The 26,470-nt window shown below is 39.8% G+C and overlaps 2 protein-coding genes across 2 annotated transcripts; one reads left to right on the top strand and one right to left on the bottom strand.

The window, feature by feature from the left end:
- Positions 1-9,280: 9,280 nt before the first annotated feature.
- On the bottom strand, positions 9,281-19,438 carry LOC132257589 (uncharacterized). Its single transcript, XM_059754562.1, has 4 exons — positions 19,074-19,438; positions 12,582-12,961; positions 9,925-10,058; positions 9,281-9,596 (listed from the first exon to the last, which is right to left on the bottom strand). The coding sequence occupies exons 2-4, from the start codon at positions 12,606-12,608 to the stop codon at positions 9,440-9,442; spliced, it is 318 nt and encodes a 105-aa protein (XP_059610545.1). The 5' UTR covers positions 12,609-12,961; positions 19,074-19,438; the 3' UTR covers positions 9,281-9,439.
- A 145-nt stretch (positions 19,439-19,583) lies between these two features.
- Positions 19,584-24,415, top strand: LOC132257588 (YY1-associated factor 2). Its single transcript, XM_059754560.1, has 2 exons — positions 19,584-19,820; positions 21,379-24,415. Exons 1-2 carry the CDS (start codon positions 19,682-19,684, stop codon positions 21,705-21,707), a joined length of 468 nt encoding a protein of 155 aa, XP_059610543.1. The 5' UTR covers positions 19,584-19,681; the 3' UTR covers positions 21,708-24,415.
- Positions 24,416-26,470: the final 2,055 nt, after the last annotated feature.

The following is a 26,470-nucleotide window of genomic DNA, read 5'->3' as shown; positions in this document are numbered from 1 at the left end:
TTATTATAAATTATAGTAGATGACTAATAAAAAAAAAACACGCAATGAAGTATAGGAACAAACAATCTTGTTGATATGAATATAGTTAATTTTTTAATTGTTGAATAATTTAAAAAAAATTTATTTCATCGCAATTTTCTCTTTATCCCAATTCATCACTATATGAACAAACTTATAGGACCTTTTAAGTATAACCAATATAGTGTCAGAGGTCAACCAAGTAAATTGTAATTAAGGGTACCTCTTAAAGAATAATTGCGACCAAAAGTTATTTATTAGTAAAAAGAGAGGAAGAATACGGTGAGTAGAAAAAAAACCCTCAAATGTGAGTGTGGAATTTTAAATGTATAACGATAAAGTATTTGTTCATATGACATAGCAATCACGAACAATTAATATCTTTCATTGCATTTATTAAGTTAAACACAGAATGCAAATTCATTCATCAAGAACGTGCATAGATTTTTAAATTACACTTTCGTATCATGTACATTTAAAATGGGATTTTCTGTAAAAGAATATAATTATTATGTAATAAACAAATTTTTGCGCTGTATAAAATTTAACTCATATATATTTTTTAAGTATTGAGTGATATGGAATGAAAAATATCTTCAGTTTTTATCTTACTCTGAAAGAAAAAAGATGAGAAATCAAATTTCTATGGGGAAAAACATTTAAAAGAAATTATTTATTTTGTAAAATACTGCCTTCAAACGCTTTTTACATTGTACAGTTGATTATTGAAAAAAGATAAAAGGAAAAAATAATACTTAAACATTAGCTTTGCATATTTAAAGTCATTTTTCATTGAATAATAAAAAAAAGAAGAAGAAGAAAATGCATTGCATTGCAAAAGAAATGGCACAATAGTTAAGACAAATTGAATTGGATAAAAATTGACATTGAAATTACGAGCTATTCTCTCTTTTCTGGGGAACGAGCTTTCGGGGAAATTTACATTAGACAAATTAATTGCATAGGCAAAAGGAAGCATATTGAATGTATTTTGAGAAATCGCAAGACAAGGCGACAGAGAGATGATCTAGTTATGTGTTCAATAAATTAAATTAAGATTAAACTTCAGATGTAATAAGTGGTGTGAAAACAACTCTAGTCGATGAGATAAGAATTACAAAGAACTTTTCAAACATCCTTTTTCGAAAATCTAATTCTCTCATTACAGTAAATTTACCCTACACATGAAGAAAAAGTAAGTGAGATGGCGAACATACAAAATGATAAAAAATACTGTTACCTATCGTATATCACACATATCTTTAAAAGAAAAGAAGAAAAAGAGTATGAAGGAAGGATAATATTTAGAGAATGAAAATAAAACTGAAACCCTATGAAAATCACTACACGCGGTGGCATTAAATTCTACATAGAAAATATATACATTTTAGTGTGAAGACAAAAAAAAGTGTTAGAGGAATATATATAGTTGATATAAAAGAAAGTATAACTTACTGTAACAATTTGAAGGAAAAAAAACAATGATAGGAAGAATCGTTACTTTTACGACTTGATAATTTTTATACTTTGACATACTCTCAAGTTCTTCAGTTCAAATTTCATGGTAATTTAAACAGTAATTATTTTATACACTCTAAAAACAATCACAAAAAAATGAGAAGATGACATAAAAGAATAACTACTATACTAGTGGATGAAAGTGGTGAAAATAATATAATATTGATATTATTATACAATTAAAATACAAAAGTATATTAAATATATTAAAAAAGGAAACAAATAAGAAGAAAAACAAGAAGAATATACATTTAACTCTATATATACATTATATGATGATGATGAATAATTGAGATTATACATGATCGATTGCTAATTTATTGTGTGCAGAAATAGTTAAACGAAAATAAAATGTTAATATTAAAAAGACAATTCACGTGTTTTATTGTTCGACTCGGTTTCTTGCTTTATAACAGACTGTTTAGTTTCACAGCTCGAGTTCTCTTAGCTCACATCGTGTTATTAAGAGGCCAATGCTTTGTGTCTCGGCTAAATGGCATATAACAACCCATGAAACATCGGTGAAACATGATTCTTCCTCGTTACCTCTTCACAAGTAGTGCAGTTTGTCGAGGAGTTTCTAAAAACTGATATTTCAGCGCCAAATTCATTCATAAAATATTAAAACGTTACCTAAAAAAAAAACTCACAGCCAAATAAAAAGCGTGTTTTGCAAGTATATTTCTCTCAGCATTTTTTACTATTTCGGCAATTAAAACAATTTTCACCTACACAGATTTTTATTCCACTCCCGCATTTTAATGTATTTGTGACTGACGGGAAAAAAAGCGCTCAAATAATCAAGAGATTAAATATTTTACATGGGAAATTTAGTGGTGGACGAAGTGTGAGGAAAGGCAAATAAAGTAAACTAACGAGAGTATCAATTAAACGTCGCGTTGATAGGAAAAATAGCTCAGTGGCTCTTCGGGTTGATGAAAAAAATGCACGTGCTGTGCGCGCGGGGACAATTAAAAAATTGGTGCACAAGCAGAGAAGTGAGGAAAAAATCACTCACTGCAGAGCACACATCCAGCCCAAAACCATCCCCCAAGCTACACCACACGGCTCTCAGCGCAAAAAAGGCCCCACACATCCTGTCCGCCTCGCTGTTCCGCCCTGACCACGTTCAACCCCAAAACTCCAACTCGGAAAAGTCACTCTCGCGCCAGAGAGACAGAGCACGGCGGGGGTGGCGGGGCGCAGTTGGGAGAACATTTCGACGAGTGGGCGGGCGACGGTGACCGCCCAAGCCATCCACCAGAGAATCAACCGACCGACAGAACCACCAGCGAAACATTGTGTGCACTCGCACCAGAGTTGCTGCAGAGATAAGTTGATTTTGCTGTTTTAGCGGCATTCGAGGGGTTAATCCAATCTAGATGCCCTCCATCTCTGACAGCGAGTGAATCAGAAGTGGACCAGAGTCCTATCCGCAAGTGTTCTGCCAGGGAAAAAAACATCACAGCTACATACAAGCGAGTGGAAAATCTCACCCCTGCGGTAGAAATATTTAGATATTGGGCAGAAAGGGAGAGAAAGTCTCCTGATCCGACCCCAATAGCCACCCTCTCATCCCCTTGCCATGCTTATTGGTTTCTCCGTCAGTCGGCACTGTTTTGCATTTCGCCACCCACTCCATCTCAGCATCCCCACAACTGCGGAACATTTTTTTGCCTCTTCATTCACCCTTCTCACTTCACTCCCACACCATCAACGGAAACACCCCCTCCCCCCATTTGATATCTGTGACTGACTCTATGCAATACTCACTACTTTCTCCACTTTTCCACCCTCTTCTGCACCATCTTTCCTCCATCCGCTATATATTCTCTTATATATTACATGCTCTCTTTCGCCATCCCTACGTCTGTTGCACCTGTTGATTTTGCACAATATTTTTTGTTTCTCCCGCTTCTTTTCGCCCGTTCGCTCTCAGTTCCTCCACCCAACCGAGGATTGCATCCCGTGGCTTTTCCTCACTGGGAATTGCTGAAAAATCCCCACCGCAAATGTCAATAGACATCCATATCCACTTTAATTCACCGCGAATATTGCCATGGCATTTCAATTGCAGTCATTTAGTGGTGGATCTCCGATGTCAGTGTGGACGGAGGAGCGTAAAAAGGCCACCCGAGTCCCGGAACATGAATTTCCTGAAAGGATGAAACACAATTTTTGCCCATATCCTCGAAAAAAAAGCATAACACTGTAGCTTTTTTGCCACTCGTGCCACTTTTTCTGCATTTTCTCTCACTCTTTCATCAAATATTGTGAAAAATGAGGCACGATGAAAGGAAAAGTGGCGCGCTTTTTTTCCATCAACGAGATTTTCTGAGGCATGGGGGAAACCGATTAAATTTAAATGGATCAAAAAATCACTGAAGAGTATTTTCTCAACGACTTTCGTCTTTTATGGCCGTGACAATTTCTTCAAACAGAGGCAGATTGTCTGACAAAATGAGGGAGATTTTCACATCTTAAGGATATCAAAACTGGATATAAAATCATGAATGTCGGGAAATGAAGTTGAAAATAACTTTAAAATCGAATTCTTCGTTGAAATTTCTGCAGTCTCTTAACCTCTAAATCTTAAAGGTCAATGTTTGAAGTTAAGCAGAGATACAGAGTAGAGAGAATTTTGCTGTGTTCCGAGAAAATTCACCTTACTTCCTGAAATTGTATACATGACTAGTTTTATTATTTTCTTTGGTGTAACTAAAGGGTCACTGTTCTTGTAGTTTAGAAAAGAAATTGATAACACTCTAAAGACAAAATCACTAGTACAGACAACTCCTTCCATGATAAACAAACCCTGCCAGAAAGTTTGGCATCCATAAAAGAGGACAGAAAAAGAAATTTATTGGTGATTTGATCATTTCATTGTCGCCCCTTTTAAAATCATTCCTTTCCACTCGTTTTCCCATCTCATCCCTTTCCTATCTCCCTCGCCAAAAAAAGTACACCCAAACTTTTCCATTCAACTTTTTTCCCATGCTCACCCCAACACTGGGAAAAACTTTCAAGTGATTTATTTAAATTTTCATATCACTCTATTTTACCCCATAAATATTTAGTGTGCATGGGGCTAGAGGTATATATATGGTTGAGAGCGAATTTTCCATTATTCCGCCTTCGGTTGTGCGACAGTGAGCCAAATAGCAAATAATGAAATTGTATTGGACAAAAATCTGTTACAATCATTTCATTATATTTTCTCACTCTCGCGACTCCATTGCCCACCCTTTGAATTACATTTTCCTCTTTTCGCCCATATATTTTTGCCCACATCGAGAGCTAAATCCACCCACTTATGTAACACACAAATTTTATGTGCAAATAAATATGATATAGCTGATATGGTGCGCAAATATCGCATTTACGATTATGTGGGGAGTTACGGCTGTTTTTTGTGTGCGCCCGAAAAACCACCCAAAAGTCCCCCAAAACTCACTCCCGCAAGTAGAGAAGGGGTGGGAGTTTTTTTTCCCCCGGCCAGAGGGTTAAAACTTTAACTTGCTGGATTTTCCCCAGTCTGCAAATAGTGGCATTTTGTGAGTCGAGAGGATAGTGGAGAAAAAGTTTCGCCAAAATGTCACACATCAATCTCACATATATGAACATATATAGTTCCACAACCTATGGATTATTGTTTAAAGAGGAGCAATCATTTTATTGCATTTGTGTCATCCCCTCAAAAATTACATATACAAGAGTTTGGAATTTTAATGAAATTGATGAGAGATGATGTGAGGGGGTTTTATATCTATTTTCGATGCTTTTATTTATTTTATTATGACGTTATTAACTATTCTCTGTCCCTCAATGTATGCATTTGTTTGATGAATTCCACGGGTCACGGGGAGAGTGGGCGGGCAAAAATAATAACACCATCACCAAAAAGTGTGGGATGAGTGACCTGTGTTTTTCGTGGGAAAATCGGTGTGGAACAGGGTTTGGGGAGAGAAACGCATCCACTGAAATATATATTGAGAATGAATATTTTATTAATAAAACGCGAACAGCCGCATTAAAGTACCACCCCAAAATGTGAGGCGTGCATTTAATAATAAAATAGTACATTGCACACACAAATTCACTTTTATGTATATACGTATAAATACATTGATGCTGCACTATGAGCTGCATGTTTATGATGCACTACCAAACTCAAAAAGCCCTCCCCAAAAATCCTCTCCATACATTTTTCACTCATCCACACCGCCCACATTAAACGGGGTCCACGCTGAACTCATAGGGAGGAAAATGGGCGCCCGGGTCCAGTGTTAGTTGTTACTTTGTGTTAAACATTAGACGAGGAGGAAAATAATTTGGCCAGAAATTTCATTTGAACCCCATCCTCTGCTCTTGTTAGTTCAACACCAAATACAAGGGGTGTTCAATTAATGCAAATTGCAGGGGATCATCTTGCATATCGTCATGTTAATGAACTACAAATCATCTGCCTTGCCTTGTAAATGATACAGATTCTATTGAATGCTGTGTCGAAGTGCAAAAAATACTATCCTATTCTCATTCAACTCCTGCAAAATCCCACTGTTCACCCCTCAAAGGGAATTTTCTACACGAGAAAACTCCACTCTTGCAACACGTGACGTGGTGTATAAGAGGAAAATTCTAACAAGTTTTCCCAGAGTAATCAAAGAGAGTAATTCTCATCCCTTGATAGTTACATACACCTGCATTGCCGGGACTACCGAGGAATTCCACCAATTTTCACAATTGCATTTCCATTGTGAGAAAAAAGTGACACGAAATTAGAATGATGCTCAAGGTATTTTGCAAGAAATTCTGCATCAATAAAATTGATGCAATTTCGCAATTTGGAGCGGGAAACACGCCAATCTCGGGCCCCTTTTTTCCCGTCACCTTCTTCAGCTAAGGCAAGAAATGCTCCATAACAGAGACCTTCTAAAATACTTAAGTAATCGGTTAATAGCCTAGGGCGAAGTGCGATTTGAAATTGTAGACAATTTCTTAGGAAAAACGTCAAGGTGATTGGCAAATTATGGGTTTTTAGTGAGACTCCTCTCTCTCCATCTCTTTCTCCCTCTCTTTCTCAACAGACTGAATATCTATTTCATTTTGCTTCATCCTCCTTCACTCTGATTTTCTATATTAATTCAACAATATATTAATGCTATTTATAAAAAAGTGCAGCGTTAGTTTTCAAGCATTTCGAGCACCTTCTGGCGACCACCAAAATCAGAGGTAAAGAAACTACTTTTCTCAGAAGATGATTTCAACAGAACGACGAGAGATATGCATCGTACGAATCACGCGAAAAATTTGCACACAACATTCCTGCTCTCTAGTTAGACGATTTGCCGAAACTTTCAGCATTCTACACAAATTTCGTATACAATTATAAAGGAAAAAACTCATGATTTTTTTTGCATCAGTGATTTCAAACCTCCTCGGGAGGATTTCTCCTCATTCCCTCCTTCAGTGAGAATCTCTATTCAACGACGAAGCATAGAAAATGCCTCTCAAGATTGAAATATCACACTTCTGGGGAGGAAAATATTCGAGGGATTCTGGAAAATGTCAAGTGATGACAGTGGAGAGGCTCAGGAAAAACGAGAAAGTGCTTTTTAGCACACTTCCGTCTGCGGGAACCCCGAATAAAGTTTGGTAAAAAATATGAGGAGTACAGAAAGCACTGACCTTGTTCGCATCTCCTCCTCCTCCTCCTCCTCCTCCTCCTCCGGACGACTCGAACTTCGGCTTCTCCGCCACAAAATTCAAATGCAAAATGTTGGCGGGCAAACATCAAAGATGGTCACTCGGGGTGCATTTTTTTTACTACTCCGTAGAATGCCAGTGCCAAAGGACGATGACAGGCCATGCCTAATAAAATGCAAGAGGGGGTAATTTAAGTTTTCAGGGCAATATCCATGCACAATTTTAACAACAACAATTCACCCTAACAAAAACACACAAGATATGGTTATTTCAGTGCCTGAAAATCCCCTCCTCGTCACTGTTGTCTAGTCGCAAGGGATGAAAAAGCTGTTTACCTTATTGCACATATGTAGAATTATCTCTCGGAATCTCTGAACGAGAAAGTGACGGTGTGGTTGTGAAGGTGGACGGAAAAAGTGCCTGCAAAGAGGGATAAAATATTGTTATTTCCAGCAATAAATAAATAAAAATAAAAGGAACATCATTCAATACTTTTTTGCCATCTCGTCCACCACCTCCGACTCTTCGCATTTTTACTGGGTCACAAAAATGTCCAGCAAATGTGTCACAATATCCATAATCATAATAATATAAATTCTGAACCTTTTTTATCATTTCTCCATATATATTTTAGCTCCATGTCACTTCTTTTATCTCCTCTTTTGCGCACTTTAAACAAAAGAGACAGAGAAAGGGCTTCTCTCGCCCAAAACAGACACTCAAAAGAGGATCAAGCGAGAGAATTTATTGCACTTTAGTGACACTTTTTCTCTGCCTTTTCTGCAACTCAATGTTGAAGGAGAGAAAATAAATGAATTGAATTGCATCACGTCTCTTTTCCCACCATATCAACAGTTTTTTCTCTCTCCCTCTCTTTTCATCGTTCTTTACTGCTTTCTTAAAGCCATCTGAAAAAGTGCTGTGTTGATGCTTTAAACAGCACCGCTTGCAAAAATGTTTCCCTTTTTTTCACCCTCACTTTTTTGCAAAAAGAGGAAATAATTGAATAATTTTTCAAATAGTTTCACTGACACTCTTTCGACGGTCGCTCGCGCTGCTTTTTTTTGTCCTCTCACCGTTGCCTGCCACCCTCAACGCACGACATACAAACCCTTCATTGGCAAACATACAAGAGTTAAACCAGCATGAGAACCGCGAGATATCGTTTCAGCGTAATGAAATGATCAATTATTCATATATTCGCATGCCGTATACATTTATGTACTGCTGGAACGAAAATCAACCAATTGCAAAATGTACCTAACATGCTGTTGCTCCAACGCTTTTCCTAGCTTTTCACCACCACGCGACACAATGTCGAGGGTAGCTTGGTTGTAAAAAAAAAAATGGCAGAGTACACATGAACTCCCTCCCAAAGTAGAATTGAGCAAAGTGAAAAGTGGCGATAAAAAGGAAGGGAAGAGGTTGAGATGAAATCCTTCAGCGTGAATTTTTCTCTCTCAGCGAGAAAGACAAACACGCCGACACAGACTCCTTCGTGAGTATCGCCAGTGTATTTCTCGGAAATTATTAATCACATTAATTTTTCTCATCTTCTCCCATGCTCACTTTTTCCTGGACACAAAAGATCCTCAGCACGGTGAAACTCCAACATATTCTTGTATGTCCCATCATCCACTTTTTTTCTCTCTGCTCCTCCATCTCACTCTCGCCCTTATTACCGATTCACACAACGAAAAGTGATTCCGAAGAAGTGCCTTTTGTGTCATTGTTTGAGCCTCACTTTTTGCCTTTTTTCCCACCATCCCACCGTTTTCCCTTTATTCTCCATTCTCCTTGTATCGAAGGATGGTACTTAATGCTCTGAGATGAAATACTTACAAAAGAGAAAGGACAAAAAAAGTCTCCGCCGTTGACCCTTATCATGTGGAGAGCGAGAGGGAGAGAGAAAAAGGGAGGGAAAAAAACATGCAAGAATAAAAAAAAGAAGTACACCACTTTTTTGTCGCCTAATTCAGAGAAACAATAGAAAATATTCTTCAATTGCTTCAAGAAAGAAGAAAAAACATCTATTTCCTTTCTTCATCGTTTTTTTTGTTTTTAACTCTTACCACGTCACTTGAAAATTCAAGGAACGACATTTCCATACGAAACTGCCGAATACTTCACATCAAATGTATCAAACTATTTTTCTCACAAAGTGATTGATCGAAGTGCTGAAAACTACCAAGTGTCTTCATGCATTAGCGATTTCTCTTTGATACATTTGCATCTCTTTTTCACTATCCACGACGCCTCTGCCTGGGCTATTTTCTAGGATCTGCAATATTATGCCTGCACCTGAATACAGACTCCGCATGAATTTCAATGCATGTCCCTTTAATTGCATCTGCCTGGAATCGATATAAATTCAAATCAGAAGGATTTTCTTTCATCTTTCTCCTTTTATCGTTCTATATTAAACGCGACACTCTCTTTGCATAGCGCTTCACAGGCTTCACATCACAGGAGATTCTCAAGTATTTGATCATATTTATTAAGACTTCTTGCATCTCTTGCCTCCCTCTTTAAAATATTGCAAATTGTCAGTGGAATGGAAACGGAAGCCTGTGAGTTGCAGGAAACAAAAAAAAATCTATTCGCTTTTTCCATCCATTTTCACAGTGTCAGGAAAAAGTGAAAGACACCCAGACCCCAACCCTCAGGCAAAAAACTACTCACTGTTGTTTTTCCCGCGCTGAAATTTCCTCCAGAGTCGCACTCTTTTTCTGCTGGAATCTTCTCACCCATCCGCCCTCATTGTGAGATCGCGCCTGGAAGGAAAAGCGTTTGTCCGCCCTCACGCAGTCTCTTGGCTAAAAAAAAAAGTGCGAAAAGAGGAAAAAGATGAGTGTGAGTGAAAATACTCCCCTTTTTTCCCTCTACAATACATTCCCTGGTACGTAATTCTAATATACAAAAATTCTATATCACATCTCACTCTCTTTCACTCTCCCCATGCAGAGAACCTCCCTTCTATTGCCGCCTTTTCCATTTTCCACCCTCTTTCACACTCACACAGTCACACACATTTTCAGCCAGCCGCTCTCTCTTACACCACCCTCTCACGAATCCACCCATCCAAAATATCTTCTCATGGCATTGCTGAATGGCGTCTCCTCGTTTCTCATTCTCATCCATTCTCTCCCACATTCAATGTGTGAGTGTGTGTCTGTATGTGAACTTCACTTGTTTTCTATGCAAACCCCCTCGAGAATGGGCGAAGAAAACGCTCCATGCCACCTATAAAGGCACATCACAATCTCAAGTTGCTCTTCTTATTCTCTGACTCCGCCTAGCTAAACAACAATAAGCAATTGATTAATTTAGTTAAAATCCAATTTATACCTATCCACCACTAGATGTCTAGTCGTCGTGTGAGCTCATCCAACTTTAAAACAACCCCTTTTTCCCAGAAAATGTGCCACTGCCGCTGCTGCAGAGCAACTCGAGAGAGCCAGTGTGTGGAAATGGGGAGAATTCTGAAGCTTTCCACCCACCCCAGAGCGCCATAGGAATCCATAGAAAGTGTGAGCGAGAGGGAATGGCAGGAGCTTGCCCATACAGAGGGCTGCATGCTATTTCAGATAAGCAAGAAAAGCCACCCCATGAAGAACGGCATTTCCCCTCAACGCACATCGTGTGCTCATGTCCTCACACTTGCTTGGGCGGGCGCGCCAGCAAGAATGGAATTCAGAGGGAGATTTTCTTTAAATCGACATGGAAAACAAATGGCCACCGATCGCACAATCTTTAAGCGATCTTCGTGATTTTTTGCACAAATCCTCATCGCATTAGCATCTATAAGTATGGCAAAAATCACGCAAAACCACTCAGAACTGACGCCAAATATTCACTTTAAGTTTTGACGTCTCGGGCAGGTCGAGGGAATTTTAATGTCATTTTTTATGGGGCTACGACATTTCGTGCTCATAAAGTATCAAGTTCTTCCACCATTTCTCACTGTACAGAGCAAATAGGGAATTTTGTGGCACGGAAAACTGAAGGGGATGTATGCTGGGCTCGAATTTTCTCAACGGTTTTGAATTTTCGTGAAATATTTTAAAGAGGATAGACACGAATTGTTTGAGTTTAAGGAATTTCGAGACTTGGCGAGGGAAAAACTTTTTCGCATGACATTTCCACAGTTGCTCTACCGTTTTGTCCTCTTGGGAAAATTCCCCACACCCCACATCTCCACTGTCGTGCTTCCCTGAGAAAATTTTAAAGTATTTCCTGAGTGTTTTTTGCCCCATACACCATCTCAACATCTTAAAGTGTGAAGAAAAAAAAGTGCGCGATGGATTGAAGAAAAATGTCGAGGAAAATTGAATTCTTGCAATTATTTTAACCCCACCTTCTCCCCACCCCTTTGCTTGCTATCACTGAATTTTTCCACCCCTTCTCTCACCCACAAAAACCACCCCGACGTGCGCCCATGAGAATGAAAAATTCCACAGTATGCATTTAATCAATTTAATGTGGGAATATTTTGTCCCACTTTATATAGATTGATTCGCTGGGGGTGGCCAGAGATATTCTCATCGTTTGATAAAAAAAAAACACACACAGAACGCGTCATCATGAATGAAGGGAATGAAGAAGAATTTTCGATGGGTGAAATGTATGCAAGAAAGTGATGAAAAAATTTCAACAATTTCTATGCAGACTCTCTCACACTCTTCCAATCCACTTTTCATTCGAATCACATTTTTTGCAAAAAATTTCACTCCCGTCACACCCACACTCGACTAACACCACGGGGAGGAAGGTGTATGTGGAGCTTTCTATGCAGGGTTTCGTATTTTCCGGACAGAAGGCGGAAAAGTGATATTAAATGACGGGAAAATTTTACAGCAAACTGTCGGTTAACCTGTTAATTTTTCCTATAATTATATGTACATATTGCATGTAGGAGAAAAATTGTAATTTTCCATCAAGGTTTGCAATTGCAGTGCATAAAATACGCCTAAGCACCGCAACGTGTACAAAACCAGACACTCTACATAAGCACAGCGCTGGATGTGGTGTGGGAATCGGGTGTTTCCTATCTCGAAACTCTATATTGGAATTGAGAGCAACCCTTGAGAGAAAATGGAAAACTTGGGAGAGACGGAAGAGCTCGAAAAAAAATGTATTAAAGGAAAAGAGTGTATAGCGAACATTTTAAGGGTTGCATCACCATTTTTCTCTTCAATATCTCTTTCTCATTTTTTGCCCAACACCGCCACCAAAAACTCCTCAATATCTCTCCTCTCTCTCTCCCATCTCACCGATTCCAGGACGTCCCGAGAGTCAACCCACATAATACCCCCAGCTACACAGTGAACCATACATACCCTTTGCTCTCCCTTAAGACACATCATTCATTCCGGGAGTTGTGCTACGAATTCTCCTCCCAACACACCATCCTCAGCACCGAACATCCTTCCAGGCGGATAGTTTTCCTGTGTTCTGTTGCTGATGTGTTGCTCTCGCTGGAACTTCCGAGCCACGATGGAGGCGTTGGAGAGGTGGAGGTGGGTGGGAATAGATTGGAATTTTCTATTACCAACCCCCACACATACACACACCCACACACTCTCCGCATTAACATCCCTCATTCTTCCTTATATCTTCCGTAAAAAAAAACTCCTCCGTGTTGTACTTCTTTTGTCTCAAGCCCCCTTTCCCCTCCCCCCCACCCCCATCTGACGCGCGATGGGTTTGCGGAGGTCGCCTAAAACGAAACAGGAAAGAGTTATTTCAGCAGGATGATGGATAGAGCATGAGAAAATAAAAAAAACAAGTATTCCGTTGCTCTTCTGCATACAAGGTTCGAAGAGATAATCAATTTACTTGAGGAAATTCCAAGTGCATTCCTTCCTCGGCAGTGCATCAAATCACAGTGATATGCATACATTTATGGCTCACCGGGAGACATGCTCGCATTCACCATCCAGGCAGGATCTGGATGAGAGTGTACAAGGATATGGAGATTAATTAATATTGTAGATTGCACACGAGATTCATGTTTTGATATTTTTTCATCCCCCAACCACGTCACCTCATTTCCCACCCAAAAAGGGAGTGGAGAAAACACTGCCGGCGAATCTGAAGATATGACGGTGTTGTCACAAAAAGCTCTCTCATCGTGGGTGTAGAGGTTGCATGGTGAAAATCGATAATTCTCCCTTGATGCTGGAGAGCACCATCTGAAAGCCTGTCTCCCACCTCTTTTCTGTCGCATCCTCATGCAGCGGCGACGGCGATAAGGGTGAATACATATTGTTGGGGATGGTATGGCTTCCATTATAGCCCACACCCCGGCATTCCACCCACCTCGTGATGATACTCGAGGGAGAGACGCCAAAATACACTCACTGTCGAACACTTCACTCCACATCCGCGGTCACGGGTATCAATTCATCCAGCCGAGAAGCACGGAAAAGGGCACCTGTAACCTAGAACTCATCCTAAATACACTTGCCTTCGTCTGCTAGAAACTTCCTCAATGTGAAAAATCTTTTGATATTCATTTCTTGAGTACACACACCACACCGAAGCTGGTATACTATTGTTAACATGGTGAACTCATTAAGTGTATGGTATTTGATGTGCAAATAGTACACATTTGGAAACGGTACATTTTCGTCCGGAGGCTTACCTCTCTCACCCAACCACCCATGGCTTGGAATTTATGTACAAGGCGCTGCTGTTTGTTTCCTTCTCCAACCCCAAAAACCATCATTCAACGCCTCCCCGTCTTCTTCAATTGAAACTCTCCTGGCCTCGCCGCCCCCCAAGCGGAGTGGGAAGTTTCTCCAACGCAAAACCGCCACCCTGACAGAAGGTGGTTGGCACAGGAAGGCTGAGGAAAGTTTCTCAAATTTCACTGAAATATTTTTAAAGCTCCACCAAAGTTTAACCCACTTCGCAATAGAAAAACAGTGACTTTTTCCTTGTGCATTCACAACACAAACAGTTATTCTTCTCAAACTGGCATTATTTCATGAAATTTTGCATCTCTCATCCCTCTACCAACTGTGCCATTTGAAGCCCTGCGAGAGCATTAGAAAGAGGGCGCTGCCAGGAGTGGGAAAAAGGGAAGTCAGAAATCCACATATAAATCCTTCCCACATACATGTAAACGGGGAGAAATGAAGGGCTTATGTAACTGCAAGTTTCTTGTTTAGTTCATTTCGATCCATTTTCACTCAACTCGCCAAATTTTCTAACATTCTCCCGCCCTCCTTCACCCCCGAAAAGTTGCATTCACCAAACTAAACTAAACCCACCGGGCTCAATGCAAAGACAGCCTTATCTGTGGAAGCCATGAAATTCCCACCAGTAAAATTAAATTGAGCCGCTCTCCGGCTGAGATAATGGAACTTTGAGTCATTTGCTCTCTGCTTTCCTCCAAATGACTCCCGCGCCGTGTCCTTTCTAATCTTTCCTCTGCACTGATAAGGAATTCGTTGCAAGTTCAGCTGTGGGGCCGATGCATTTGGAAAATTAAACCGACATATACACAAAACACATATCAACTTTATGGGGATTTTCTCAATGGAGGTAATCTGGGAAAAAGGAATTTTGTGTGAGGAAAAAGATGGTGTCATGGTTAGAAAATGCTGGAAGTAGAAAAGAAAATATGTTCATACTTCTCCACCCCTTTTTGCACGATGAAGATTGTCTTTTTCCACCAATTTCATAAATTCATCCTGGGAATAATCCGGAAAAATTGATTGAGAACAGATATATGGGATGATGTGAGTTTAAAATTCAAAATGCGCACGATATTTGCTGAGCGAATTGACAAAATCCTCATAAGAGATTCTCAGAATCACCCAATTTGCCTAAGTCGAGCCAGAGCGAGAGAAGAGTGAAATGATTGAGCTGTAAAACAAATTGAAGCAATTTTCTTCAGCGATTGTCCTTCCATATCTCAGTCTCTGCTCCCTCGACTGGCACCATATTTTGCCTAGAAATTCTCTCATGGGAGAAATACGGAGTGTCAGAAATCTCGGGGTTGTTTGCTAGAAATTCAAGAGACGAGAAAACATCATGAGCACGAAGGCCTATCTCAACAGACATTTCGAGGGTGGACTAATTATGAATATTTCAAGTGAGACGATGCATGGAGAGCTGAAATGGGCTCTTTTCTCACCCCTAAGACACCTTTTTGCATATTTCATCGACACATTAAACATCATACCTCCCGATACGATTCTTTTACTCTCCTCTTACTTTGCCATGAGAACAAATTGCCTGGACCTCTCACTCACTGAGGTTAATGAGGCCCACTAATGAAGTCGCTAACCTTCTTCAATTTAATTTAATTTTGACGAGAAAATAGACTGAAACGCACCTTCGCAACATGAGAAATTTCCCTATACACAGGATCTATTTTAAAATAATTACACATTTACGAGACTGTTGATTAAAATTGCTGCATAAGTTCCCTTCATTTCCACAAGGGAGTTTGCTCAATGTCTCAACATTCACTCACTTCATGATGTCTTTATGGGGAAAAACCTGAAAAATACACTTTCGATTCCCATCACTCAAACTCTCTCAATCTCCCATGGCAGTTTCTCATTTTCCTCTTAAACTCCCCAAACACACAGAGAAAGAGGGGGGGGGGGGCAAAAAATAGAGGGTTGAACTCAAGATTGAAGTTTGATAAAAAGTTCGCTTGAGGCATACATTTCCTTGATGGATCGAATGTTGCACTTGCAAGTTCATTCTTTTTGACTTTTCCAACTCAATCAAGAAGGCGTGGCGCAAGAAAAATCTAATTGTTGAAGAATCATCATTAGTTTCTTCAGCTCCACACTCTCGCCTTGGCCTTCACTTTTGGCCAAATTGAAAAGCTCACCCCGCCAAAAAAGGAGCGAAAAGTTTGCATCTGAGTGCGAAAGAAAGTTTATTCGTGTTCTTTTTTTTGCTCTGGTGCAAAAAGAAATCACTGAAATTCATAAGAATTGCTGAGAAAGATTTATCATCTCTCGCCCAATGCTCTTCTACCAACATCTCTCACAAATCCTGGGGCGAAAGTCGACGGTTTTTCTTTCACGTTGTCATATTTTTCTCAAAAATTCACATGCACTAAAGACGATTCATTTGCAAAAGTTACCGATTTTGATGGTACGCGATTAAATTCATATCTACCACCCCCTTTACACCCACAACTTCCACTCACACTATATATAAACTACTTTATTTATGCACTTCCATGTGATGCACTCGCCCACCTCCGCATTATGTACGGCATTATTGTAACCCTGGTTATACAATTTATTATGTATCCGCCGGTGGGGACCGAGGGGCGAAAGCTCTCGCATACAGCACGTACAGATGTATTTACATGGAAGCCCCCGCTATGTGCATGGCATTACATCCTGTGCCATCCTCTTGAAACTATACACCGAATCCACTCCTCTCGCCCGAAAACCTATTCAAAAGCTTTAATAGAAATTCATTATACCACCAAACTGGGCGGCAGGGAGAACGGTGGGGAGTCGGATTGGAGAGTCCAAAATACACACAACGCACATACTGCATTTCCCCACTCCACCCCATCTCAATGGATAGAGAATCACCACCCCATAACTCCCCCTCAATCTACGTATTTGCGTACATTTTGCATTTATATTCACAATAATAATTATTATTATTACATAAAATCTCGCCAACTATTGATGTTCGAAAAATATGTTCAATATTTATGGCAAAATGTGTTCATTATGACGAATAAAAAATACATTCATCATAGTTCAACGCACTAACATTTTAAATAAGTTTTGATGAAATGAATTTGGGATATGAGAATAGATTGAATTCTAAGCGAAAATCAGTTTAATTCCGAATGCCAGTTCTGTTACCAAAGTAAATTCCCAGTGCTCAATGATTGGGATATTTTTCCACCCCCAAAATATACTATTATTTTATTTATCTCATTGCCTAACAATTAAACTGCAAACTAATGCGCTGAATTAAATTACACATTAGTGTATTTAATATATAGATAACACTGATATTCATTATTCCCCAAATGACGTCGGTGGCCGCGTTATCATTTTTCAGCCATGCAAAAAAACCAATGGCAGTAGTTTTGAGGGTCCCAATCGTCCCAATCTGAAACCTTTTCTATTGAGCATTCGAATGCCATTTTGTTCAGAACTTGTGCAACCCCAATAGCACATGAACCCCATTAAGCATATCACAAATGTTCGTCTGCATTGCCAAAAAAAAACCACTCATAATTTCACCTCCTCCAATTAAAGTGTATCGCTTTAAGGTCTGAGCGTTAACATATGTTTGTAGCAAAACATTTCAGGAGAAAAAAATATTGCAATCTTTGCCCATCCGGTTGAGACAAGTGAAACTATTCGGAAAAATATTTGCAGCACTTGAGAAAATTCACTAAATCCCTCATAGCGCTCTTATGAAAAGTCTCTTAAGCTAAGACGGCAGTGTTGAAGGGTAGAACGAGAGGTATATCCTTGAGAGGATTAGCACTAGAGGAAATTTCATGTACAGAGCAAGAAGAGAGCGTGGAGGCAAATTCAAGGAGATTCTCCCCCCTGGTAATACAAAACCCCTCTCGAAAGGTATTTTAATATTATAAAACCTCTTTCTCCTCCTCATTGCGAGTCACTTTGCTCAAAAGAAAAATCCCCAGCGGATGGGGTGGTGTGAATGCATGGTTGGGGGCTCTGGATAAGGTGAGAAGTATTAACTCCTTTACAATTTCTTTCACCCATTCACTCGCCTTATCGCTCATCCTCGCGTGGCGTCTCTCCAAGCTATGAAATGTGACTCCATGCGATGCTAAAAGGAGAACAGAATATCATCGAGCCACGATACTCTAAAAGAGAAATCCCCAAGCTCTGCCGCTGCGGATGAAAATATTGAAAATTCCCTGAATTTCCCAGCAACACTCCTGATATAGAAATTCTTTTGCATGTGTGAATCTCTCCATCTCCTGGCCCTTTAGAGCCCCATTATTTCCCTCAATATTGCGTATAGCAATTTTCATTTTCATCTCCCGCCCACCCCGACGCCACCCGTCAGACCCTCACGATAAATACGGCGCCGGGGTGTGAGAAAAAGGCGGGAAAGTAAGCGGGAAAATTTATGTGTAGGAACCTGCCCAAAATTACACGTTTTAATGTTTAATAAAAATTATAACTCTTGTGTCTTTTCCCCACTTTTTTTCCGCCTTCGCCCATCCAACCCGCTTGAATATTCCTTCCTCCCTGTTCCTCAGACAGCGCTCGCCATGGCCTCATTCCCTGCACTGGGCAAGAAACTCTACTTATGCCTCTTCCCGCCCACCTCTGACGCGCCCTTTATGGATTCATGAGCACATAACGATTTTTATGGATCATATAAAATCCGATTAACTGGCCATCGCACCGCACGTTGTCTCTCTCAGTGAGCCCGGAAATACCAGTGGTCAGGAAATGCCTCAAAATCCAGCAACCGCCATTCATTTCTTGCCTAACCCGCCACTCAATGGCCAACTATTTTACATCGGAAGTCGCCCCTCATATCGCGATATGGCGCACTTTGATAAGGAATCTCCCATCATGGTGACTAAAGATCCGTGTTGGGTCGAAAAATGTTCTCTCATGGGAACACATGGCATGTCTCAATCTCCCCTACTTCACAGAATTCCACTGAATCTGGCCAGAAAAGCCGGATCGGTCAGATATGAGTCTCTCGCAATACTTGGAAGTCTCTTGTTGGAATAAACGTTTCCCAAAAAGCGAGATTTTTTCCTCGCACTCGCCTTTGGGAATGAATCTCTGCAGGAGACGTCTCTCCCTCTCTCATGTTTTGCTTACCTTTTTTCATGCTCTCGCGTAGCATATGAAAATAATTCATCTCCTCTTCTATGCCTTCGATTCTGTGAGTTGTTTTGTGTATGTTCTCTTGAGCTCTGCCACCGAACATCTCACGGACTTGAACGAACACTCACATGGAGACGTCCAGGGAAGATTTCACACGCATGGATGGAACATCTCTCACCAGTCTCACTTCCACGCTATCCTGTGTCGTCCAGTCCAGTTGTCCTGTCGTCTCTGAGAGCGATCTGCACACGGTGATCTTCAAAGATAGTAAAACAGAACAACTGCATGAGACTATCTTACCATAAACCTTCTAATTCCATGGCGAACATCTCGCGTGAACTGTAGTTCTCTCCCTTCCGCAGCCAGCTTCAAATTGGCCAGACTGTGCCCGAGCTGTAGAGCTGTTCGCTTCCAACCAACAGCCACAGATGCCCACCCAGGCACAGTTGACTCTCCGAGAGGTGAGGAGAGAGAGAAAGAGAGACCCCATTTCTTTCTCACCGACACGGAGAAACACGCAAAGTTATAAAACTAACATGGCCGTCTAACAATGTCAGATATTCGCGAGTTTATTGACAAAATCGCGGTTAAAGTGTAGCGAAATGGATCACAAAAAGTCACCAATTCGTCGAACAAAGCGTCAATCTAAAGTGTTAGAGGACAATTTCTGGGATTGCAGTGTATGCACGTATAGAAATACGGCAGAGGCTTTCAAGTGTTTAATGTGTGACGTACGAAAAGGTTAGTGCACTTCATAATCTTACCATCTCAGCGATGCGCCCCCCGGACGACAAAAAAGCCCATTCATTCTCATCAACCAGTGACAAAGTGCCTCCACTGTACCTTGGCCCACATTCTCCAATTCCTGCCGGTTTCGCCAGTGGGACTTTTGCCATTTCCGGCACACTCGGCACCAGTGAAAATGCCCAGTGAAGTTGAGAGAGTTGATTTGTGGAACACACTTCTGAATGCATTGGTGCGCCATTGAAGTTGCCAACCGTGGCAGAAAAAGTGAAATTTTGCCCAATTCCCACTGAAATTCCCGTCAAAAGAGCCCGGAAAAGTGGCCAGAGATGATGTGGCCACAGTGAGATTGGCCAGAGATGCTGAAATATTGGCCAAAAGTGTGGAGAAAGTGTCTGAAAAGATGAAAAAATCATTGAAACACTCCCTTCTTTTTTGCCTCTTCCCACAGTGAAAATCAATAAAATTATCCACGTTTTCAAGGCTCCTTCCTTCGCTCTCGCATTCTTACACTCTCTCGAGCCAAGAAAGTCCAAGGAAAAGTGCCTCCAGTGAAGAAAAACACCATGGAATCGTGTCAGAGTGGAGCTACGCCCTTCCAGAGGCTGAGCACTTCTCGCTAAAACGACACCAGATGCCGGCCAAGCGCCTTTTTTCCCTAACAAGGACGGATCTCATGAGAGATCTCTCCTAATCTCCCGCAATGTCCATTTTCATTTGGAAAGAAAGACGGTCACAAGAGCTCGTGTGATGGACAGAGGGCAGAAATTCCTCCCATAGCGCGCTCTCTCTCTCAGTGGCGTGCTTCAGAGGCAGAAATCACTGGTCGAGATAAGGGAACGGAAATAAACTTCTCCACTCCAATATCTCGAAGCACGCGTACAATCTTTCTTTCTCTTTATGGCGACAGGCATAGAGAACCCCCCGAAAGTATTCCCATTGCTGTTGGGAAGTGCTGAAATGTGGCAGGAATAGGAATTTTCAGCAACATTTGCAGAAGCACTGACTCAGTGAATTTTAGGCATATTCGCGTGCGAGTTGTTTACATGTCCAAGAACGGAAATAACAACCGTTCTCTCGATCTCTGGCGGCCCAAGAATAAATCAATACAATTCTCTTTCCCTCAGTCGCTCGACAATTGCTTTGTATCGCGCGCGAATTGCTCGAAAACAAATGCCCGCTCCTCGAAAACGCTCCAATGCCAGGAAAATCACGATCTTTTCTGGCCAAATGCCGCCTCCGGAGCGCGGCCGGCAAACGCCCCCAAAACAGCACACGTCTCTCAGTTGAGTTTTCGCTGGGAAAAACAACAGAGATGCGCATATCCATTCACGCAGGGACGGACGCCATGTTTAGGGGGAGAGAGTGGCAAGTCCATGCATTCTGCCACCCCTTCAGCAATTCAGATGCAACGGACTAATGCTCGGCGTGAGCCATTTCATGGGATATGATCTCGTTGTCATCCCTCTTCATCTCTACAATCTCGCCCACACCGCCACATGACTAAGCCTAATGTAATTCTATCGTTTGGCATGCTTTGCCTTCTCTCCGCCAGGTACATCAACGCGAAAACCGCGCCTCAATTCGGCCCTGGTTGCCCAGCAAGCTGCCACCCTTCCCGGAGCATCGTCAGGACTGCCCAATGGTACAGGCCCCAAACCGCCGCCTGGCTCCACGTCCGCCAAAATGTCCTCGCGAAACAAGCACAAACACACGAAGAAGTTCGCACGACTGAAAAATGTCGATCGCTCGAGTGCACAGACACGCGAGGTCACCGTGAATTCCGTGACTGTCGTGATCACGGAGTACAAGCCCAAACCAATTGTTAATCGACGTGAGTCAAGTGACCAAAGTTTGAGTGAAAGTAACGATTCGCGTAGCTAAGTTTGAAGTTTACAAAGAACAATTAGCAATTTAATGATGACCCCCCAAAAGAAGGGAACATGCAGAAAGAGAAAACATGAGAGGGAGAAATTACCTTCATCGCGAATGGCGGAGAGTCTTCTTGTGCTGCTGGCTGGAGATCTTCCCTCCCCCTCCTTTGTGGCAGCCAACAAATCCCTTTGACTTTGACAACACGCACGACATGCTCAATAGTGAGAGAACCCCTTTAGATGAGAGATGAAAAAATGGTTTGAAAGAAAGAAAGAAAAAAAAAGATTAAGAGAGAATTACTTAAACTAAAAATCTATATGCAACAAGAAAAGTTTAAATTGCAAAAAAAACATGGTGTGATAATAAATTTAAAGAAGAACTAAAAAAAAGAGATGAGAGAAAATGAAAAGTAAGTTAATTATTTTGGATATATAACAGAGAGAGAGAAAGAGAGATATACTAAGAAATGCTAAAAAAGTAATTTAGTGTAGCACCAAGTGGTTTTCATTTATTCTGTGGACAGCTCAAGAAAAACAAGCAGCAAAGCAAAAACCCATAGAGCATTGCAAGCATGGACATATCGCCGAAGGTGGAGTAATATAAAAGAGCTCTAACTCGTAGAGTTTAAAATGTATAAAGAAAAGAAAAGAAAAAAAAGAGTCTTTCCCAAAAAGAAAAGATATTCCAAAATCCCACACAAAATTCACGGAAGTAAGACAACCAATTAAAGTGAGAAACTTCGAATAAATGTAAAAATGAAATTCAAGCAGAGTGTAAAACGCATTGGGGAGTGTTACTTGAGAAATAAAATATAAAATTTCGAGAGTAAATATAGCGGTAATAGCGTGAATTTGTAATATTTGCATTCACTGCCTGATTTAATTTCAAGAGAGAAAATGAGGTAGATTCTTAAATCACATTTGATTCACTGCCAAATCAGTGCAGTTCTCAGCTATAATTCTTACAAGACGCGCTCACTCTCTGGCAACTCACAGAGATTCATTATTGCGTGAAATATATTTCGTATATATTTAGAGAGACACCCATTTTGCATCGAGTCAGAGGAAAACTGCACATTTATTATACACCTCCAAACGTATTTAATTTTTGTCTTCCTTCGCAAACCAAAAAAAAATATAAGGAAAATAATAAGGAAAATTCACGAACCCGAATCTTTTCAAAGAAAATCAATCAAAAATGCGCCAAAATTTGAGTCTCTTGAGGAGGAGGACAAATCATTTTCTACCACCCCCCATTTTAATATACACTATACCTAAATATAACATAAAGAAACTATAATACAGAGAATAACCATCAATGAAAACAATAAATAGCAAATAGGAAATATCCGAAGAATGAAATAGTGTAGTAAATATGAAAATCTTCAATAAACTTCATTTTTTACTTTAAGCCAAGACTGATTAATAAAATGAAACAGTTGATAAATCAACTTGTTTTTGTGTTAGATGAGAAATGAAATATGTAATAATCACCCCCTCGGGGCGGATATTAATGCAACGAAAAAAACAAATAGGATGAATTATGAAATTCCTTAAACTAATTGAACTCTTCAGTTACAACATTTTTTTTGTTTCAAACGACTGAAAAGCCAATCTAATATTTTTTTATTGAATGACTGGTGAGAATCTTAAAGTACATTCGTAATATATATATATATACACATATATATGTATATATTTCAAATTTGAAACAAAAAATAAACCCATGATATTGTAAATATAATTCAAAAGTGAAGAGATAATCAATTCACAAATTCTATCTTGTTTATATATGAGAACATATTACAAAGAAGATGCATAATTAAAATACCTATATTTCACTTAATTGTCATTATTTTGTGTAAATGTAATTTAAATGTATAAAAAAAAATATATAAAACATTCATAATTAAATTTTTAAGTAAATATTAGAGGAAAAATAAATTGAGGGTTGTCCATTTTTTAATGACTAAACAAGCAAAAACAAGAGAAATAGTAATTACCACAAATTTATAGCTAATACTTGATCACTGTCTTTAACAATGTATTTCAAAGAAATGAGCTAACGAAGAGGAAAGTCTTTTGGTGTTCGATACTTTCGAATTGTGTAGAAGTGAGGAAAAATGCGAGAAAATGTGAATAAACTGAAGAAAAATATATTGATGTGTGTGTGATTGTATTAATTAAAAAAAAATAAATAAATTGAAGAGAGGATAAAATTTCAATTGATTTCTGGTCAGCCCACCTCCCAACAAACAATATACAATAATAGCAAAGCACTTAACAATATTGTAAACGTCATTGTGACTAATTTAGTTCATTTTTACATGGGTCTAATTATTATATTATGAATATACTGTAGCATAAATCTATTATCCAAGGTGGTAAAAAATATATAGAGCAACTAACTTCTTTCTTTTGTACCAACCACAAATGCTGGAAAAAAAATATATAAATGAATTTTTTGTATTAGATGTAAGAAGAAGAAAAAAATAAACACTTGAAAGCAAAATAGAAAAAAAAGATGGCAAGATAGGGTTATTTTCTAGGAGAAGAATATCTTATTTAATTATTTCTATCATCAAACACTATACTAAATAAAATATTTCACACAATGTAAAATCACAGAATATGGCGATGAAGAGAATGAAGAAATAAAAATTTATGATTTTATAGTGAGAAAAAAAAGATGCTAAAATAATTATTTGTTACATTAAATATTTCTTTCACTTTCCGCCCCTTCCTCGTGAAGCAGATGAGGAATTGTAGACAATTTAAAGCCTTGGGGAGGAAAGCAATCCTACCCTTGAGAAAACCTGTGTGTGTGTGTTTGTGTGTGTTGGAATGGCATTAAATTGAACTTTAAAAGGGAAAAAAGAGAGGATCGGAAAATACTGCAAGTAAAATAGAAGAGGAAAATTGAATTTGCTCTTCACATCCTACATTTTCTCTGTCTCAAGCACTGACATCGGCCCTGCTTCGCCCACCCAAACTGTTTTTCGCGCGCGCCCACCCACATAACTCATTTCGCAATTGTTGCTCTGGCGCTCTTGATGTTTGTCTTCGGTTTTCCTGCCGCCCGGAAAAAAAACAAACCCCTCTCGTTTCGAATTTTCCACCCCAACTCACTGGGTGAGAAAGTCCTTCTATTCCTCCAGGAATTCTTTGTCTCCGCGAACCTTTACGACTTTCTTTCTCATTCTTCTCCCTTTTCGAATTGTTTCTTTTTTTGCCTTTGTCGTCAATGGAAAGCTAATGAAAATACCGTCCACATAAATCTTTCACCTTCCCCCCCTCTGCCTTGACAAGCGTCTACCACCCCCTCGGAAAATGCATAGAACAATTCTCGAAATTGATTCAATCTAGAGGAGTCGCAAAAGGTAATTCAACTGCTGTTTAGGAGAACATAAGCTCACAACTCAAAAAGGTTTTCCACAAACTCCCAGGAACGTGCGAAAAATTGTAATTTTGCACATCAATTTAATCGATTTTGGATGAAAACACCTCAATCAAGTGTGAGAAACAACTGAAGTGATGAATGTGAAAATTCTAAAGAGGTCAAAATTTATACATCCACTTTTCCTCCACCTCAACAAAATGTCTTTCTCGCTACACTTTTCATTTCTTGAATAAATTTTCTTTTTTTTTCGAAAAATAGTGAAATAGTGGGAGTGAATGGGATGGAATAAAAAAAAAAGCTGCTCACCCCCACTCAGACATTGGGGATGCGTAGAGGAATGTGGCGGAGAAGAGAACACAGCAGGCAAATTGGAATTTATATGGATCATCAAATACTTTCTCTGGCTGCTTTTTTCTCACACCCACCCACTTCCTTCCATCACCCATTTTTTGTCCATCACTCTCTACTTCCCATGCCATGCGTCGGACGCCTTTTTCCTCACTTCCACACGAGAGCTCTTAGTGAGGAAAAAAGCCACCCACACCCACTATTTGGTGGACGGAGGAGCAGAAGCGTAGGTAGAGTGACTTTGCAACAAATGGATTCCCTCTATATATTCCGAATATTCCTTTCTGGCTCGCATTTTCCTTTTTCCCTCAGAGTAAAACATCTTCATACATAAATTACAATACAAAAAATGCTTAGTGCACGAGAGAAGAGTAAATCACGAGGGTTGAAATGCAATTTTCATTTCTGTTTCTCCTTCAGAATGGAGAGGCAGATTTTGAGAGCTAAGATATTGCTTCAAATCCCTCCCTTTTTTTCTAATTCAAGTGAAAATCTCCAAATTCAACAACCAAAGAATCTTATCAGAGGCAGATAGAGAGAAGAAGAAAAAAAGAGTTTTCTGCAAGAGGACTGTCTCAACAACCGACATTCCATCAATTTTTGTCAAAGAGCGAAGGAGGAATTTGCTCCGGATCGGAGCTCAGGGAAAATGAAAAGCCACCCACCCATGGTATTTTCGAAAATGTTGACATAGGAAAAATGAAAAGAGACGATCGAACCCTCGACGCAGAGCTTCCAGAGGACCGTAGAGATGAAGTGAATTGAGAGTGGAATTAAGAAATTCCAGAAATTCTAAAAGTTTCGCGTACGAAAATTGCTTTTCACTCTCCGGGCCACACAGAGTGCCACACCGCGCCACCCCTTTCGCCGCCCCCTTTTCCGCACATGGAGGGAAAATTCAGCAACACTAAACAATAGTGAGCGAACGGTACAATATATAAAATTTACACCCCATCGAGAGTTATTCAATTCATCCGGAAATCACTCATTCTATTCCGTGACAGGCAGAAAAAAGGGGCATCCTA

This window comes from Phlebotomus argentipes, unplaced genomic scaffold, assembly GCF_947086385.1.
Source record: "Phlebotomus argentipes unplaced genomic scaffold, Phlebotomus argentipes genome assembly scaffold_4, whole genome shotgun sequence".
NCBI classification, from domain to species: domain Eukaryota; kingdom Metazoa; phylum Arthropoda; class Insecta; order Diptera; family Psychodidae; genus Phlebotomus; species Phlebotomus argentipes.
This window is presented reverse-complemented; position numbering and strand designations above follow the sequence as displayed.

Bases quoted from the DNA above. Each gene is read 5' to 3' on its own strand.
- LOC132257589 (XM_059754562.1), bottom strand. From the start codon at position 12,608: ATGATGTGTCTTAAGGGAGAGCAAAGG. The intron at 10,059-12,581 runs GTATGTATGGTT...TTTTTTTTTTAG, and splicing joins GTCTTAAGGGAGAGCAAAGG to CCAAGAGACTGCGTGAGGGC. The intron at 9,597-9,924 runs GTGAGTAGTTTT...TATCGATTCCAG, and splicing joins TCAGCGCGGGAAAAACAACA to GCAGATGCAATTAAAGGGAC.
- LOC132257588 (XM_059754560.1), top strand. From the start codon at position 19,682: ATGGATCACAAAAAGTCACCAATTCGTCGAACAAAGCGTCAATCTAAA. The intron at 19,821-21,378 runs GTTAGTGCACTT...TCTCTCCGCCAG, and splicing joins AATGTGTGACGTACGAAAAG to GTACATCAACGCGAAAACCG.